This window comes from Rhipicephalus microplus, chromosome X (assembly GCF_043290135.1).
Source record: "Rhipicephalus microplus isolate Deutch F79 chromosome X, USDA_Rmic, whole genome shotgun sequence".
NCBI classification, from domain to species: domain Eukaryota; kingdom Metazoa; phylum Arthropoda; class Arachnida; order Ixodida; family Ixodidae; genus Rhipicephalus; species Rhipicephalus microplus.
The window spans coordinates 50,718,872-50,732,197 of record NC_134710.1 but is presented as its reverse complement, the minus strand read 5'-3'; the positions used below and the strand labels follow the sequence as shown (position 1 = coordinate 50,732,197).

The 13,326-nt window shown below is 44.6% G+C and overlaps 1 protein-coding gene across 1 annotated transcript; it reads right to left on the bottom strand.

Annotated features, from left to right (window-relative positions):
• Positions 1 to 5,429: 5,429 nt before the first annotated feature.
• On the bottom strand, positions 5,430 to 6,988 carry LOC142775211 (uncharacterized). Its single transcript, XM_075876560.1, has 3 exons — positions 6,783 to 6,988; positions 5,973 to 6,646; positions 5,430 to 5,858 (listed from the first exon to the last, which is right to left on the bottom strand). The coding sequence occupies exons 1-3, from the start codon at positions 6,986 to 6,988 to the stop codon at positions 5,770 to 5,772; spliced, it is 969 nt and encodes a 322-aa protein (XP_075732675.1). The 3' UTR covers positions 5,430 to 5,769.
• Positions 6,989 to 13,326: the final 6,338 nt, after the last annotated feature.

Genomic DNA, 13,326 nt, shown 5'->3' with positions numbered 1-13,326 from the left:
GGGTGTGCGAAAAGCATTTTGATGCTAGCGACGTTGTGAGAACCGACGAGCACATCGTGAACGGGGTGGTCGTGTCGCTTCAGCGAGAGAGACCGAGGCTTCGCACGAACGCCGTTCCAAGAATTTTTGACGGGCTCTCGGCGTACCTGACAAAGCCAAAACCGCGTTCACGGCCTGCAACTCAGAGGCAACCAGCGAAGAGGCGGCGCGAATTGTCACCGTAATGCGCAGCAGTGGAATGCCAAAATGTCAACACCGACTCGGCAGAAGAAGTATCTGTTGCACTTTTTAGGGACAACAGCGGTGGTTGTACACTTTTTTTTAGATGTAGATTACATTTCTTCACTCGAGAAAAAAACAAAGCCTCGCGGGCAACTGTGCGCAGTTCATGCCCTGCAAGTGGTGGGCGGAAGCCACAGTGTTAAGCATAATGGCTGTGTATGTGAGCACGCCTTCCCATTTGTATATAGTGTTGTATATCTTGTATACATTACACTGTAATATTTTCGTACTATTCATATTTATCTGCATATAGTGTAAATAGTGTATATTCAAATACAGTTTATTTTAGGCAGTGAGCTAAGGCAGAGTGCAGCTGTTAATGAAACGAAATACACATTGTACAGTAGAGTCACAGATTGTGTAACATTGCTCAGAACAGCTGCAATAGTTTCTAGTGCTTTTCTTCTTCAAAGTGTTGTTCTCAGTGTATTTTGTGTAAATAAATGTTTTCCGACTTTCTCCCCATCACATGCACCATATGTGAATCTCCCATTCATAAGTACACACCTGACTACTAGGCGGCGTATCATTAGCACGAAGTTTAAGATTTATTGCATGCCTGAAATCATAAACGCCCTTCCCCCCCCCCTCCCACCCCAAAAATACAAACAAATGTGTGATGAGGTACCTCGGTAGTGGCAGAGGCGGCCAAGCGACTAGCACTGGCATCAAAATGAACTTCCAGATTAGGCTGCTGTACTTCCGTTCCCGGACAAATCATGGGTTGTCGGCCGGTAAATAATAATGCCCTAAACAGTAAACACGAGGAAACGTCAAGCGGCGGGTGTCCCGTGTAAACTGCGTGGAAAGAAGTGATCAATCAAATGTTGGGCACGTTTAGAGCGGTCGCGAAAGCCCTCGGCATCGAAAGTCCCCGCGTCAAAAAAGCGATCAGCGCTCACAAACGTGTGTCCAAAACAACTGCGCATTTGGGTATAAACTCAATTGAAAGGTCTGGAATAAAACTTTTGGCTCAACCATTCAGTTAATTTGAATACTTGGGTAGTAGCGCGCGAGAGGCGAGCCGGATATAAACCAATGTGATTGCTCCTGTACTACCCAGTCGTGTTTCATTTCGTTCACCTTCCTCCCCCTATTAGCGGCCCTACCAGAATATAAAGCTCACCTACCGCATAAACATAATCTCCCTTTGGCCGGGCGCAAATACAAACATGTTGTCGAGCAGATCAAGCAGTAGCTGCTCGCATCAAGAGCATGGAGCATAAGCATCGTCTTTCAACACTTGCGAGCTGTAGCTCGCAAGTACCGCTTCGAGGCATCGTAAGTATGCATATAATTGGGCTATGAGACAATTATTGACACAATGCGTTATCGCGCGGTGTGAGAACACTTTTAATGCGCTGCTGTTTATAAGGTGGGCCCGCACTTCCAAGTAAACTACGCGTGCGTTCCAAAGTAAACAGCTCTCATTCGTCGTCGACACTGGATCCCGTTTCAACTTATTTATCTGGTGGCATTGATGCGTTCAGAGAGGTTTAAAAAAAGGTAACAGGAAGAACAGCACGCACATAATCGCGTCGAAACGTCGGCCGCAGTGCGCATACAAGCCCAGCAGTGGCGGCGGCTTGTGGCCCCCATACGACGGGTGGCGCCTCTAGCGACAGATTTTGTCCCTATATCAACCTTCGGGCGGAGTTTCGTGACCAGAAAAAAATTGAAGGACTCTGGCCATACCATACCAGACCGAGAATTTTGAAAAAAAAAAGAAACAATAAAATAGTGAGGCCTTCAGACTGGTCTGTACAGCAGCTCAGGTATTCTTCACAAATTTAAAGAAACGCTTACCGTTGTGGTTGCCACCAGCAGAAACCACGTACGTTGTGCAGCTGGCGTCCCCACAACTCCAAAGCCGACATCGGCCACATCGAACTTCGAAGAATGCGCAGAATAGTCACGACTTTGTGAAAAAAAAATAAGTGTGTTAGCCCTCAGTTAAATTTATACGGAGATGGTGATTCCTAAAGCAAGGCATTTTCATACATCACAAACAAAAAAAGCACTAAATTGAACTGTTAAATAATTGCATGGACACCTGGCCACATTGTTCATAAAATTGTCACAAAAAACAGGCAACACTGGAAACCACAATGTTAATTAAAATATTGTGAAATATTATTATAATAGTAAGTGTTTTTTGTAAAAAGTTGTTATAAACAGTTTTTCAATTTTGGTATTAAAATATTAGTGTTGAATGTGCTCACTGAAAATCTGGCAACCATTAATTTTCGAAGTTTTGGCCACAAAACAAAATATTTTACAAAGTTTTTATGTATAATTACTATAATTTTGCTTATTTATTTAACGAGTTTTTTGTCTTTTTTTAAAACGTTGTTAATATTTACATATTTTGAGTCATATGTATGTATGGTTGCGACGACGGCCGCGAGGTGCTCGCTGGTTAGCATACTGAAGTGGTTCTTGAGAGAAAGGAAGAGAAAAGTGAGCCCCGTTATTGTCTGCTTCAGTGAGCGACACCGCCACTAGGGTGGCTAGAATATGAGGTGTGAAAAGCGGCCGCAGAAACCGGTCCCCAAGGCGCGCCGATGCCGCTTGGGGCGCTGCACGCACCGGCGCGGGTAGCCTTTCGCAGGCGATGTACGAATGAGCGCGCGCTGCTCGCCGCAGCGCGCTGCTCGCCGCAGAAAAACGAAGCAGTTTTAGCTGCCTATAGGCAGCTAAAACTCATCTGAGTTAATGTATACATTAACTCAGATGAGTCACGCATTAAGAGCGCCAAAATTTACCTATACCGCTAAGCGTGTGACTTGAGAATTGTTCCCAGCAGCATAAATTTAGCAGACACTTTTTCACAAAAACACAACTTTATTTCCACGCATGCCATTCATGCACTGCCACTAGAGTACGCATGGCTTTACTCTCCGCCCTTTCTTTTCGTCTTCCTTTTGGTTCATCCCTTTCAAAAAAAAGTGGACACGAGTGAGGCAATAAAATCGCACCACACTTTTCGTCAAAAAAGCAGCATGCTTTGCGCAACCAATTTGTTGCGTCTCGCCTATCCCCTTCATCATCTCAACGGCCGATTTGGCATGAAGACGTGATGTGCTCAAGAAGCGAGTGATTTTGTTCTCAAGGGATAATATCAGGTTATAGAAGGAATTCGACGGATACAAAAGTCCTCCGAGATCCCACAGCTTGCTTGCCTGGGCTGGGAGATTTCCTGGCACATTTTCTTTAGAAGCAAGGCAGGCGTTCTTGCAATCATCACAATTACTACGAAGTACACGCTTTCTTGCGACATAACCTGCGACATAATACACAAGGCGGGCGTCACTTCGCTCAACAGTGTATGACGCATGATCTACAGACACTTCTAGCACGTCAGATGAAAGTCTTTCGTTGTCTTCGTTGTGATCTTCCACCTCGTGCAGCATTTCTTCCAGAGAGAGAAGAGATTCCACCACTCCGTCAGCTACATTGCCACCCTTCGGACTCTTTGCCAGGCTATAGAAGCTGAGGCATCTATAAATAAACAATGCATATTTTACTCACAACAGCAGTCAAACATAATCAGATGCGTAACAAGTTTATACGACATGCAACATAAGGCGTAAAATTTGATAATAAAATACCTCGTGATAACAACAAACTGTGCAGGGGTTGGGTGATCATTGCCACCACCTGCCTGCCGCACGATTCCGAAACAGCGCTCAAGGCAGTCTTGGCTTAGGCGAGCCGTCATGAGATACTTGAAATGTACTTCCTCACACAGGTACTCCAGGAGGTGCTTCGTACTTTTCAACGTCACACGCAAACCCACTGCGGTACTTTTGCTTAGAAAGCCAAGTCCTCTTGCGTGAGCTTCCCACAAATCGAGGAACTTTAGTGCCTGGTCAAGCACAGCTTCCTTTCGGCTGTGAAGCCTGAAATAATGTTTATGTATGAAGCGTAGAAACTTTGTCTGGACTAATTATCGACAGGGTAAATATTTCACTCTTACCGTAAAGCTTCTGCTGGAAACCTGGATGTCATCACCTCGATTAGTTCCGCCATGAGACCAATAACGAGTCTTGTTGGCTCAACATTTGTGTATTGCTCCTCGATCTGATCTTTGTAAAAATCTAAGCACCGAGTCACTTGGGCACTGAAAACATGAAATGTTAAGTCCACACGCATTTTCTCGAATCCATTTGGAAAGATATGTGATCGAGTCAGCTTTGGTGCCACTTTCAAGGTGATGGCACTGCTGTCAAGTTTCCACATGGTTGACACATGATCCCAGTGGGCCTGTAAAATTTCCACATTGCATCAGGAACTGTTAAGGATTCAAATTAGCATTGAGAAGTACGCATTATGCATAAAAATTCCACAGAAATATTAGAGCCAACTTGCCCTTCCGTTGTGGGTGTTGAAGCCCTGCTTCATCATTGTGTTTCTCACGCACTTCATGAGGTGAGGGAAGTCCGATATAAAGTACAAAAATCGGTGTTTGTTGCACGGATGAACAACTCTGCACTGAATGTCATTGAGGGTGGCGCGTATCCCCAGGATGTTCCACATAGATCTGTTCCAGGGCGCACCATCACAGCAAATGTAATCCACGTAGAGGCCGGCTTGCTCACACAAAATTGTAGCTTCTACCAAAAGTTTTGTCAACAGCCTGGCTTTTACGTTCCCGCTGGATGAAAACACACCTGAAGAGAAATAGAGCATTACAAAACGCTTCGGCATATGTGCCTTAACAGTGCAAAAAATATATTACCAATGATTTGTGTCCATTTCCCCACAAATGGTTGGAACATTATGACAAGCCCATGGTCAGCTTTGCGGTGTCTTTCATTGGCATCGGTAAACTTGCCGAGGTCGACAAAGCCTTCAATATTGCTGGACGACTGCAAGTCCAGATGAGCAGAGAGTTTCATTTCATCCACTACTATGCCCCCATGCCTCTCCATTTCATCCATGTCTTTAACTTTTTTCTTCAGACAGCTCAGGAGTTTGGTATTAAACCCATAAGCAGCAGCGAATCCCTGTAGATAAAAACATTAGGAACCATCTCTATACTGCACACCATATGCAATCACATACCTTGATGTATTTTTGAAGGCAAGCACGGCTTGGCAGGACAAGAATTCTGTGTGCTCTAAGATGCTCATACAGTCGTGCACTTTTCATTCTGAGGATGATGCACTCAAGGAGCCATTCTTTATTGTAGTTATATCCGCGCAAGGACCTTCGTTTGGCAGCGTCAAAACAAGCCTGCACCGCAGCCCGTTGCTTTTTTGGAAGAAGTTTCAGCTGAAATAATTAAGAAGCTATTAGTAATGAATCTATAACAACTTAATGGGACAGTGTACCTTTTCCTCTAACACAGATGCAATGATTTGTGAAGTCTTTTCTCGCATCTTCTTCAGGGCATCCTGCAAGGTAAGCAGCTTCATTTTCTTTTTCTTCAACGTACGAACAGCCCATTTCAGTCGTTGTGCAGCTGTTCTTGCAAGTGGCCGCTTAGTCTTTTTTTTTTTTTAGACGGAGCAGACGAGCCTTCAGAAGGTTTCTGCATTTTCTGCAGGCAGTACAACGTCCAGATGAGCCATCTGTAAAGTGTACCATAATCGGTGGATAAGTCTAACCAAAGCAGGGACAGGTATCTACAGGCTCAAATAAAATATTTTAGGCAGGGTTTGCGCAACTGCGATATCTCATAATACCTTGTAGCGAAATCGATGAGGAACCATCGCAAGAAAGGGAGAAGACACGATTTTGAGATAGCTTCGCCTTGCTTTCCAAATTCAGTGGTTGGAACTCTTCCATTGTCCCAATTCCTACGCAGGGTGTCAATGTGTCTGCATACTTGAGAAGATCCTGTGCTTGGCTCACTGTCTGACAGCCACTTTTTTTGAATAGGAACCCGTTCAGAAAGATGCTGCACTGAGCAGCTGCTCCTTCCTCAGCTTCAAACAACACTATCTTGTTGTGAATAACAGGAGGTGTTAAATCTCTGTCCAATTTAGCGGTCTGGTAGCATAATGCATTCGTTTGCTCGAACTTCTGCATCGACCACAACTCGCTAGGACGGTGAAGCATAGCACTTAAGGAATGCAGCTGTTCGGTCAACATGACGTTCTGTTCTGAAACGATCACGTCATGGTCAATCGCTGAGCCTTCTTCGACATTGTCGTGGTTCACACTAATTCTTTTACTCGAAACAGCACTTTCAGCCACGCTTTTCCGTCTCTTTCTCTCCTTGGGCAGAGCTTTCGTCAAGTATTTAGGCAAATTAGGAAAAATCGTCGGCACGGCGTCATTTGTTAAGGTCGGCACAGCGCGCGGCATGTATACATCTTCACCATTAATCCTATGTTTGAACGTACGCACGACAAATCTGTGAAAAAGAAAAGAGAAAAGGACAGCCAATTGGTTATGTTGCAATGCAGCATGTGACACGTGGAACGCAAGTAAGCAAAATTGGTCTCTTGCTCGGGTGTGCGAACACCGTGCCTTCTATTTTTTGTACATACCTTGGGTCGAAGTGCTTCTCGCACACTGCGGAGTTCTCGTCAAGCTGTTTGTCCGCTCTTGGAATAGCACGAATCCATTTGTCGAACAGCACACTACACGTGGGAGCTCGGAAAAGGGAAACTTTCTCTCCTGAAGAATTATAATATCCAGTGTTGCAGCCAGGCACAAAGCACCAACGTTGCGTCTTCTTTTTTGTCGTTGACATCTTCGGACATTTCAGAGAGACTCAACGCAATCACCGATCGACGACATACTTGTAAGACAGTGCGACTGCTAACGAAAAAAATTATGGCGCGACTGAAGCAAACCCAGCGAAGTGCGCCGCTCACTACCCGCGCCGCTGCCATCAGCGCCCCTAGCGGCATCGGCGCGCCGAAGGACCCTCTCCGCCAAGCGAAAGGCGCCCCGCTCATCACACCTCCCCATTCTAGCCACCCTACCGCCACAGAGCTCACAAAGGGATGGGGGTAAGGAGGGATAAAAGGGTAGAAGTAAAGGTATAGGAAAGAGGAAGAAGAAGCAACAACAAACTGAGGGGATAGGAGAGACAGGAAAGATGGAAGCACGGTCACTGGAGTCCGAGGACGGGGTACACTTGCGAGAGATGGTGTCGGCGTCTGTAGATGGCGTAGAGCAGGACCAGTAAATCAGAGCTGCCCTGTCGTCGAAGGTCGTCGGCGACAGGAGATGACGTAGGACGAGCCCAGTCGGCCAGCGCTACGATGACGCCGAAGGTCGCGAGCGCGCGGAGCGCGCGGGCGCACAACCGGTCGGCACGAAATCCAGGGAGCGACTGGTTAGCATACAGGTTGCAGTACAGGTATGGTCATAGGTGTTCTGTGGTACGGTCACAGAACAACAATGAAAGTTGGCACCAACGTGATCGTATGTGTACTGGTGTACTTGTGTGAAAACTTGAACGCATGTATGCGGAATACAGGATGTTGTGCAGTGGGACAGTGGAAGTTTTGTCAGCTTGTGGTTGGTGGCGTGTCCCTCATGGATGCAGGCTAGGTAATAAGTAGCCTGTGAATTTCTTCCAAAAACATAAGCGTCATAGGTAGTCCTAAATTGTAGCTGCTGATACGCGCGGTTTCTGTAGATTAAACTACGCCACGCCCTTTCCGTTCTTTAGCGGAAGTTCCCGCACTTTGGTGTAAACTTGCTTGTCTTTCGCATTGTACGTGTCATTCCCTAATATTGACTCGTGCAAGTGAACTCGCACAGGTGCCAGTACCCGAGCTGTAATGCTACATTATCAATCAGCGCACAGAGACGCTAAAGCAATTGACGAATCGTTCTGTGCAATTGTGATTCCGCGGCTGCTTCTGTGCGTAGTGATATCGACGCGGCATTAAATCGACCGTGATTTACATCACACGCGTGTCATTATTTTCATGTTATGGCCCGTCGCAGGTCATAGTACATCTACTGAGGGGAAACAATAATAAATAAACCTTTGTGTTTCAGCTTCAGGAAGCTTTCCACTAGGAATTGCTGTGTAGAAACGTGTTTCGCTCAAAAATCTTTTGTGTGTGTGTGTGTGTGTGTGTGTGTGTGTGTGTGTGTGTGTGTGTGTGTGTGTGTGTGTGTTCATTTTGCATACATCCAGGCATATCTGCTATTTTTTCGCCTTCGTAACATGCCGTTTCCGATAGTACACCCTCATTCCGCTACACCGAAAAACCAGCGAAAAGACAGTTTGCATTCAAACATGTCAAAAACTTATGCATGGCGCAGCGCTATCAGCAATAAATTTAAACAAATTAAAAAGTCAGTTTTGCGTAAGGGCGAACCAATGATCGGGTAGCAACAAATTAGCGACGAGAGCAAAGCACGCACGCCTGCTGATCTTGGAGATGGCACGCTGACCACGCCCTTTTGATCTACGTTTGCAGTTTCTGCCTGAGCGGACGCCCAATGCCAATGAAGCCCTGGACGTAGGGCCCCAGCCACAGAGATTCCCATTTTCCTTTAATAGAGTTCCCACCCTCCAGCGAAATTTCCCCTTTCTGCCATTGCGTGCTGTTTCGCGTCTTGACAAGTGTAGGCATGTGGTAAAGTAAAACGCAACGGCAGGGGTATGGTATCATTTGATGGGAATATCAAACCTCTGATCAAGTTGCACCGTTCATAACTAGTTTAGATGCGGGGCACCTCTTGCTTGGGTCTATGTCCCACGGCGTCGGCGTCCGCAAACTTGCCATGAGATACTCTCCTCCTCTCCCTCTCCTACGCTCCCCCCTCTCGCCTCGCAACGCCGACGCAGGGAGCGTCTGCTGACCTATCCTCGCTCCCCCCTCTCCTCAAGGCATTCCTCCCCGCGGTGTTTACACCGCCATTGCGCATGCGCGGCCCCCTCTCTCTTCTCTTACGCTCCCCGCACCCCTCTCGCCTCGCACCACCAACGGGGGCAGCGTGTGCTAGCGATTTTCTTGTTTGAAAAAACCGACTGCTATCGCAGCATAACCCTCCACTCCGATGTTAAACTCCAAGGTAGTGCTGGTGGGAGATTTCTCCTGTGCATTGTTGAACAATAAAAATTCACAGCGTGTGCGTTAACTAAAAGTGGACTGCAGGTCTCTGTGTTCAATCCGAGTCCTCTGTGTCTCACTGGCCATTAAGCAGCCATTGGCATGTTCTAGTAGGAAGCACCGGTTCATCACTGCGTGCTCTTTATCTTTTCAGGTTTCTCTCCTGCTCAACACCGCGTTGAGCACCACCGTCAGCGTGGCTGCCAGTGGAAACGTTAGCGCCCGCTGCTTTGCATCTACGCATGGTTCCTTGTAGCAGGAGATGGTAAAATTTTGTGGCAGTTGCTATGCTCGACCGAGTGATGTGATAATTATCGTGACCATCATGAACCGGCATACATACATACACGGAAAGCAATAGAGCAATTTTAAAAAAAAAAAATTTTGCCAGACCGAGACGCAGCCTCGAACCAAATGCGCTGGAAGAATGCACTGCTCAGCCATGTCCTCGAAGACCAACTGTGGGCCATCTAGCAAGCCGAGGCTCCGCCAGAGCTCAAGGGCTCGTGGCCGATACCTATGCGGGGATATATGCCCAGATCCCTGAATAACTCGCCGGACGTTTTTTTTTTTCTTGCCAGAATAAAGTTTCGTCTCTCTCTCTCTCCATGCCAGGGTGAGATTTAAACCATGTATGCACAATCTAAAGGTGAACACAGCAAGGGGGTGGCAAAGGGACCGTAAGGGAGCAGAGGATGAAAAGGAGGCGAGAATAATAAGAGTGATAAAGAGAGAATTAGAAAGAAAATAATGAAGTTAAAGAAAGATATATAAACAGACAGAAAAAATATGGAAAAGAAAAGGGATCAAGCATAGTACAGCAAGGTGTTGTAAGAGAAAAGTGACAGGGTAAAAGCACAATCAAGCTAGCACCAGCAAGGTACTCGCCAGCTGTACTGTGCTATGCATCGCCTTGCAACCTTTTTGCATGCTGCGCTAACTTTTTAACTTGAATTTGAAGTGAACGAAATTTCAGTGATAAATGCAGTACTACAGAATTGAAAATTTCCAGTAAAATATTATTTATTTATTTATTCTATTTAACACAACTGAAGGCCTTTGTACTGGTCCATGCAGGAAGTGGTTAGAAAATGTATACGTGAGCATGGACATATTAAAATAAAAAATGAAAGCCGAACACAGAATGCCTCATTAGATAATGTTTCAGTAATAGATCAAGAACAACGCAAAAAAAACTGAAGAAATGGGATCACACATCAAGAAGCACCATACATTTGACAAGCTTCTGCAAACATTTACCTCGTGAAATACGTGCCTATGTACAATCAAGAAAGAATTTCAGTTTTTCAAGAAATTCATCCACATATCGGCAATCAACAATTTCACTTGGTATAGCATTCCAAGTTTCAATAACACATGGAAAAATAGAATATTTAAAGGTGTCGAATTTGGCCAAATAAGACCTGCTGTGTTTGTTGTGACAAGTTCTGATGGAGTGACGGTGCGGTGTCTGCACGTAATCTTGTTTGTTTATGTCTATGTGGTCGTGATAGAGCATAAAAAGAAACTTCGTTGCGGCCACAACATGCCGACATGCAAGGGTAGGCAATGCTGCCTGATTTATAAGTGCACATGCGCTTTGATGTCGAGAGCTCTACTTCGAATATATAAATCTTAATGCTTTATTTGCTATACTTTCTAGTTCTTATACAGGTTTTTTTTTGGTGTGGATTCCACACGATATTACCATACTCAATCAGCGGCCTGACTAATATTTTATATGTGGTGGTTTTATACACAACTTCACATTTGATGGTGCTGCAGACAGTTTTCTTCGCAAGAATCCTAATGTTCGGAAAGCCTTTGTGCACATATTTTTAATGTGAATATTCCACTTCATGTCACTTGTAAAGGTCACGCCCAGATATTTAACTGAATTTGTCACTACTAAATCATTACCCATTAGTCTATATTTGAAACTAAGAGCAATATTTTTATTTGTTATAATCATGCATTTAGTTTTCTTAACATTAATTTCCATGCTCCATCTGTCACACCAATGAGCTATCTTGACAAGTGTATTGTTCAATTTCAGTTGATCATCGACTCTCTGCATGTAAGTGTAAATAACCAAGTCATCGACGAATAGCCGTAACTTTACTCCTTCTTTTGCACAATCAGCGACGTCATTAATGTAAATAAAAAAATATGTGTGGTTTACCGTCCCGAAATGGCTATATGGTTATGAGAGATGCCATAGTGGAGGGCTACAGAAATTTCGATCATCTGGTGTTCTTTACGGTGTGCTGGCATCGCACAGCACACAGGCCTATAGTACCATTTTGCCTTTATCGAAATTTGACTGCCACGGCCGGAATCAAGCCCACAACCTCCGGGTCAGCAGCCAAGCACACTAGCCACTGTTCCACCGAGGCAGACGAACTGAAAATTTGAGCTTGGCTGTTCAGCCATTTTGGTTTTGCTATATCTGTATATGATGGCAATTTTTTGCCATCAAATGTATGCCTCAGTGGTGGGGATGACCTTCCACTTTTTGCACGGACAGCTTGTTCAGCAGTAGACTAATAACCTTCCGTGGTTTTGTCATTCAACTTTCAGAGAGAACTGGCTCAAAAGAATGGTGTACTGGTGTGAGAATTCTGTTGTGCGGCACATTGCATTACAATGGGCGACTACGTGCAACTCAAGCTACAACTTCCGCTTTGTAGTGGCCTTCAGAAATTCCTCCTCGTTTCTGATTGAAATGGCTGACAATCCTGAATGTGACAATTGTAGCTGCAATGAAAGTGTTGCCTATCTTCTCTGTAAAAATTTTCATTTCAGTGTCCCCAAAAGAGAGCAGTTAATCGCCTTTGGTTGGAAGAGAAGGTTCACAGACACTTGCCTAGACCATCCTCAGAACTTGAGGTGATGAAAGAATTTTGTTTCTTACATAAATTCAAGCTTATATTACTGTAGTATTTTCCTTTTCACTTGAATATACAGCAAAAGCTCGTTATTTCGACACTTGTTCATTCAGAAAACGAGATAATTTGGACATGTACTTTTGTCCCAGCACACATATACATTGTTTAATGGCCTCCAACGCTCATTATTTCGGTTGTGTTTAGCCGAACTCGTACTTCGGTCCTTAGAGTGCACTGAAGGAACAAAACTGGCTTTCATGAACAGGTGGAATGGTCATGGACTTTAAGAAGAAGTGGTCGCCATCCATAATTTGGTTGTTGGTATGTGGTAAGGTATGGGTTTAAAGCAACACTCAAAATGCGCCATGGTTCCAACCTTTTTGTCTTTTATTCTGTTTCTTTCTCCTCCTTCCGCTCATGCAGTACTTAGTAGCTGTGTTCCTTCGATCACTGCTCTCCTTCTCTGCCGCCTTTATCATGCTTCTGTTGTAGCTTTTCCTGTTTCTCCTTTCATTCTCACTGCTGCCACTGTTAGTCATTCTGCCCTGTGCTTGATATTCACTCTCTTCCTTTGTGCCACTCATACACTTGATGACATGAAACACGTACATTAAAATAGGTTGAAACTAACAGAAAATTAGGCATAATCGACTGCTAGATTCGTTAGATTGTTCCAAACAAAAAAAATGAGCTATTGACCCCAAAAACCATCGTGCCATCTCTTTTATGTTTAATAAGCTCTAAAGTGCACACTTGTGGGGCCATTCTATTTTGTTTTGTTTGAGCTTAACGTCACTGGACCACAACATAGATAGCTTAATATAGATTGAATCTACCCATAATATAGATTAGTGGGTGCACGATAAAAATGTTCAGGTTTTTATTAAAACTTTCCAGAATGTTGGTTCATATTTTTTACTTCTTACTTATGGCAAAACTTCCACACGTCTTGTACCTTCTGTCAAAGGATGGTCAATGCATGTTCTAGAACATGCATTGACCATATTCCTCTGTGTCCCACAGTGTTGGAGTTGCTATGAATAAAGCCGACAATAAACAAAGCATAGAGCTTATTTGCGCTAGAGTGCATTAAAGAGACTAGTTATCAAAGCCACCTTTTT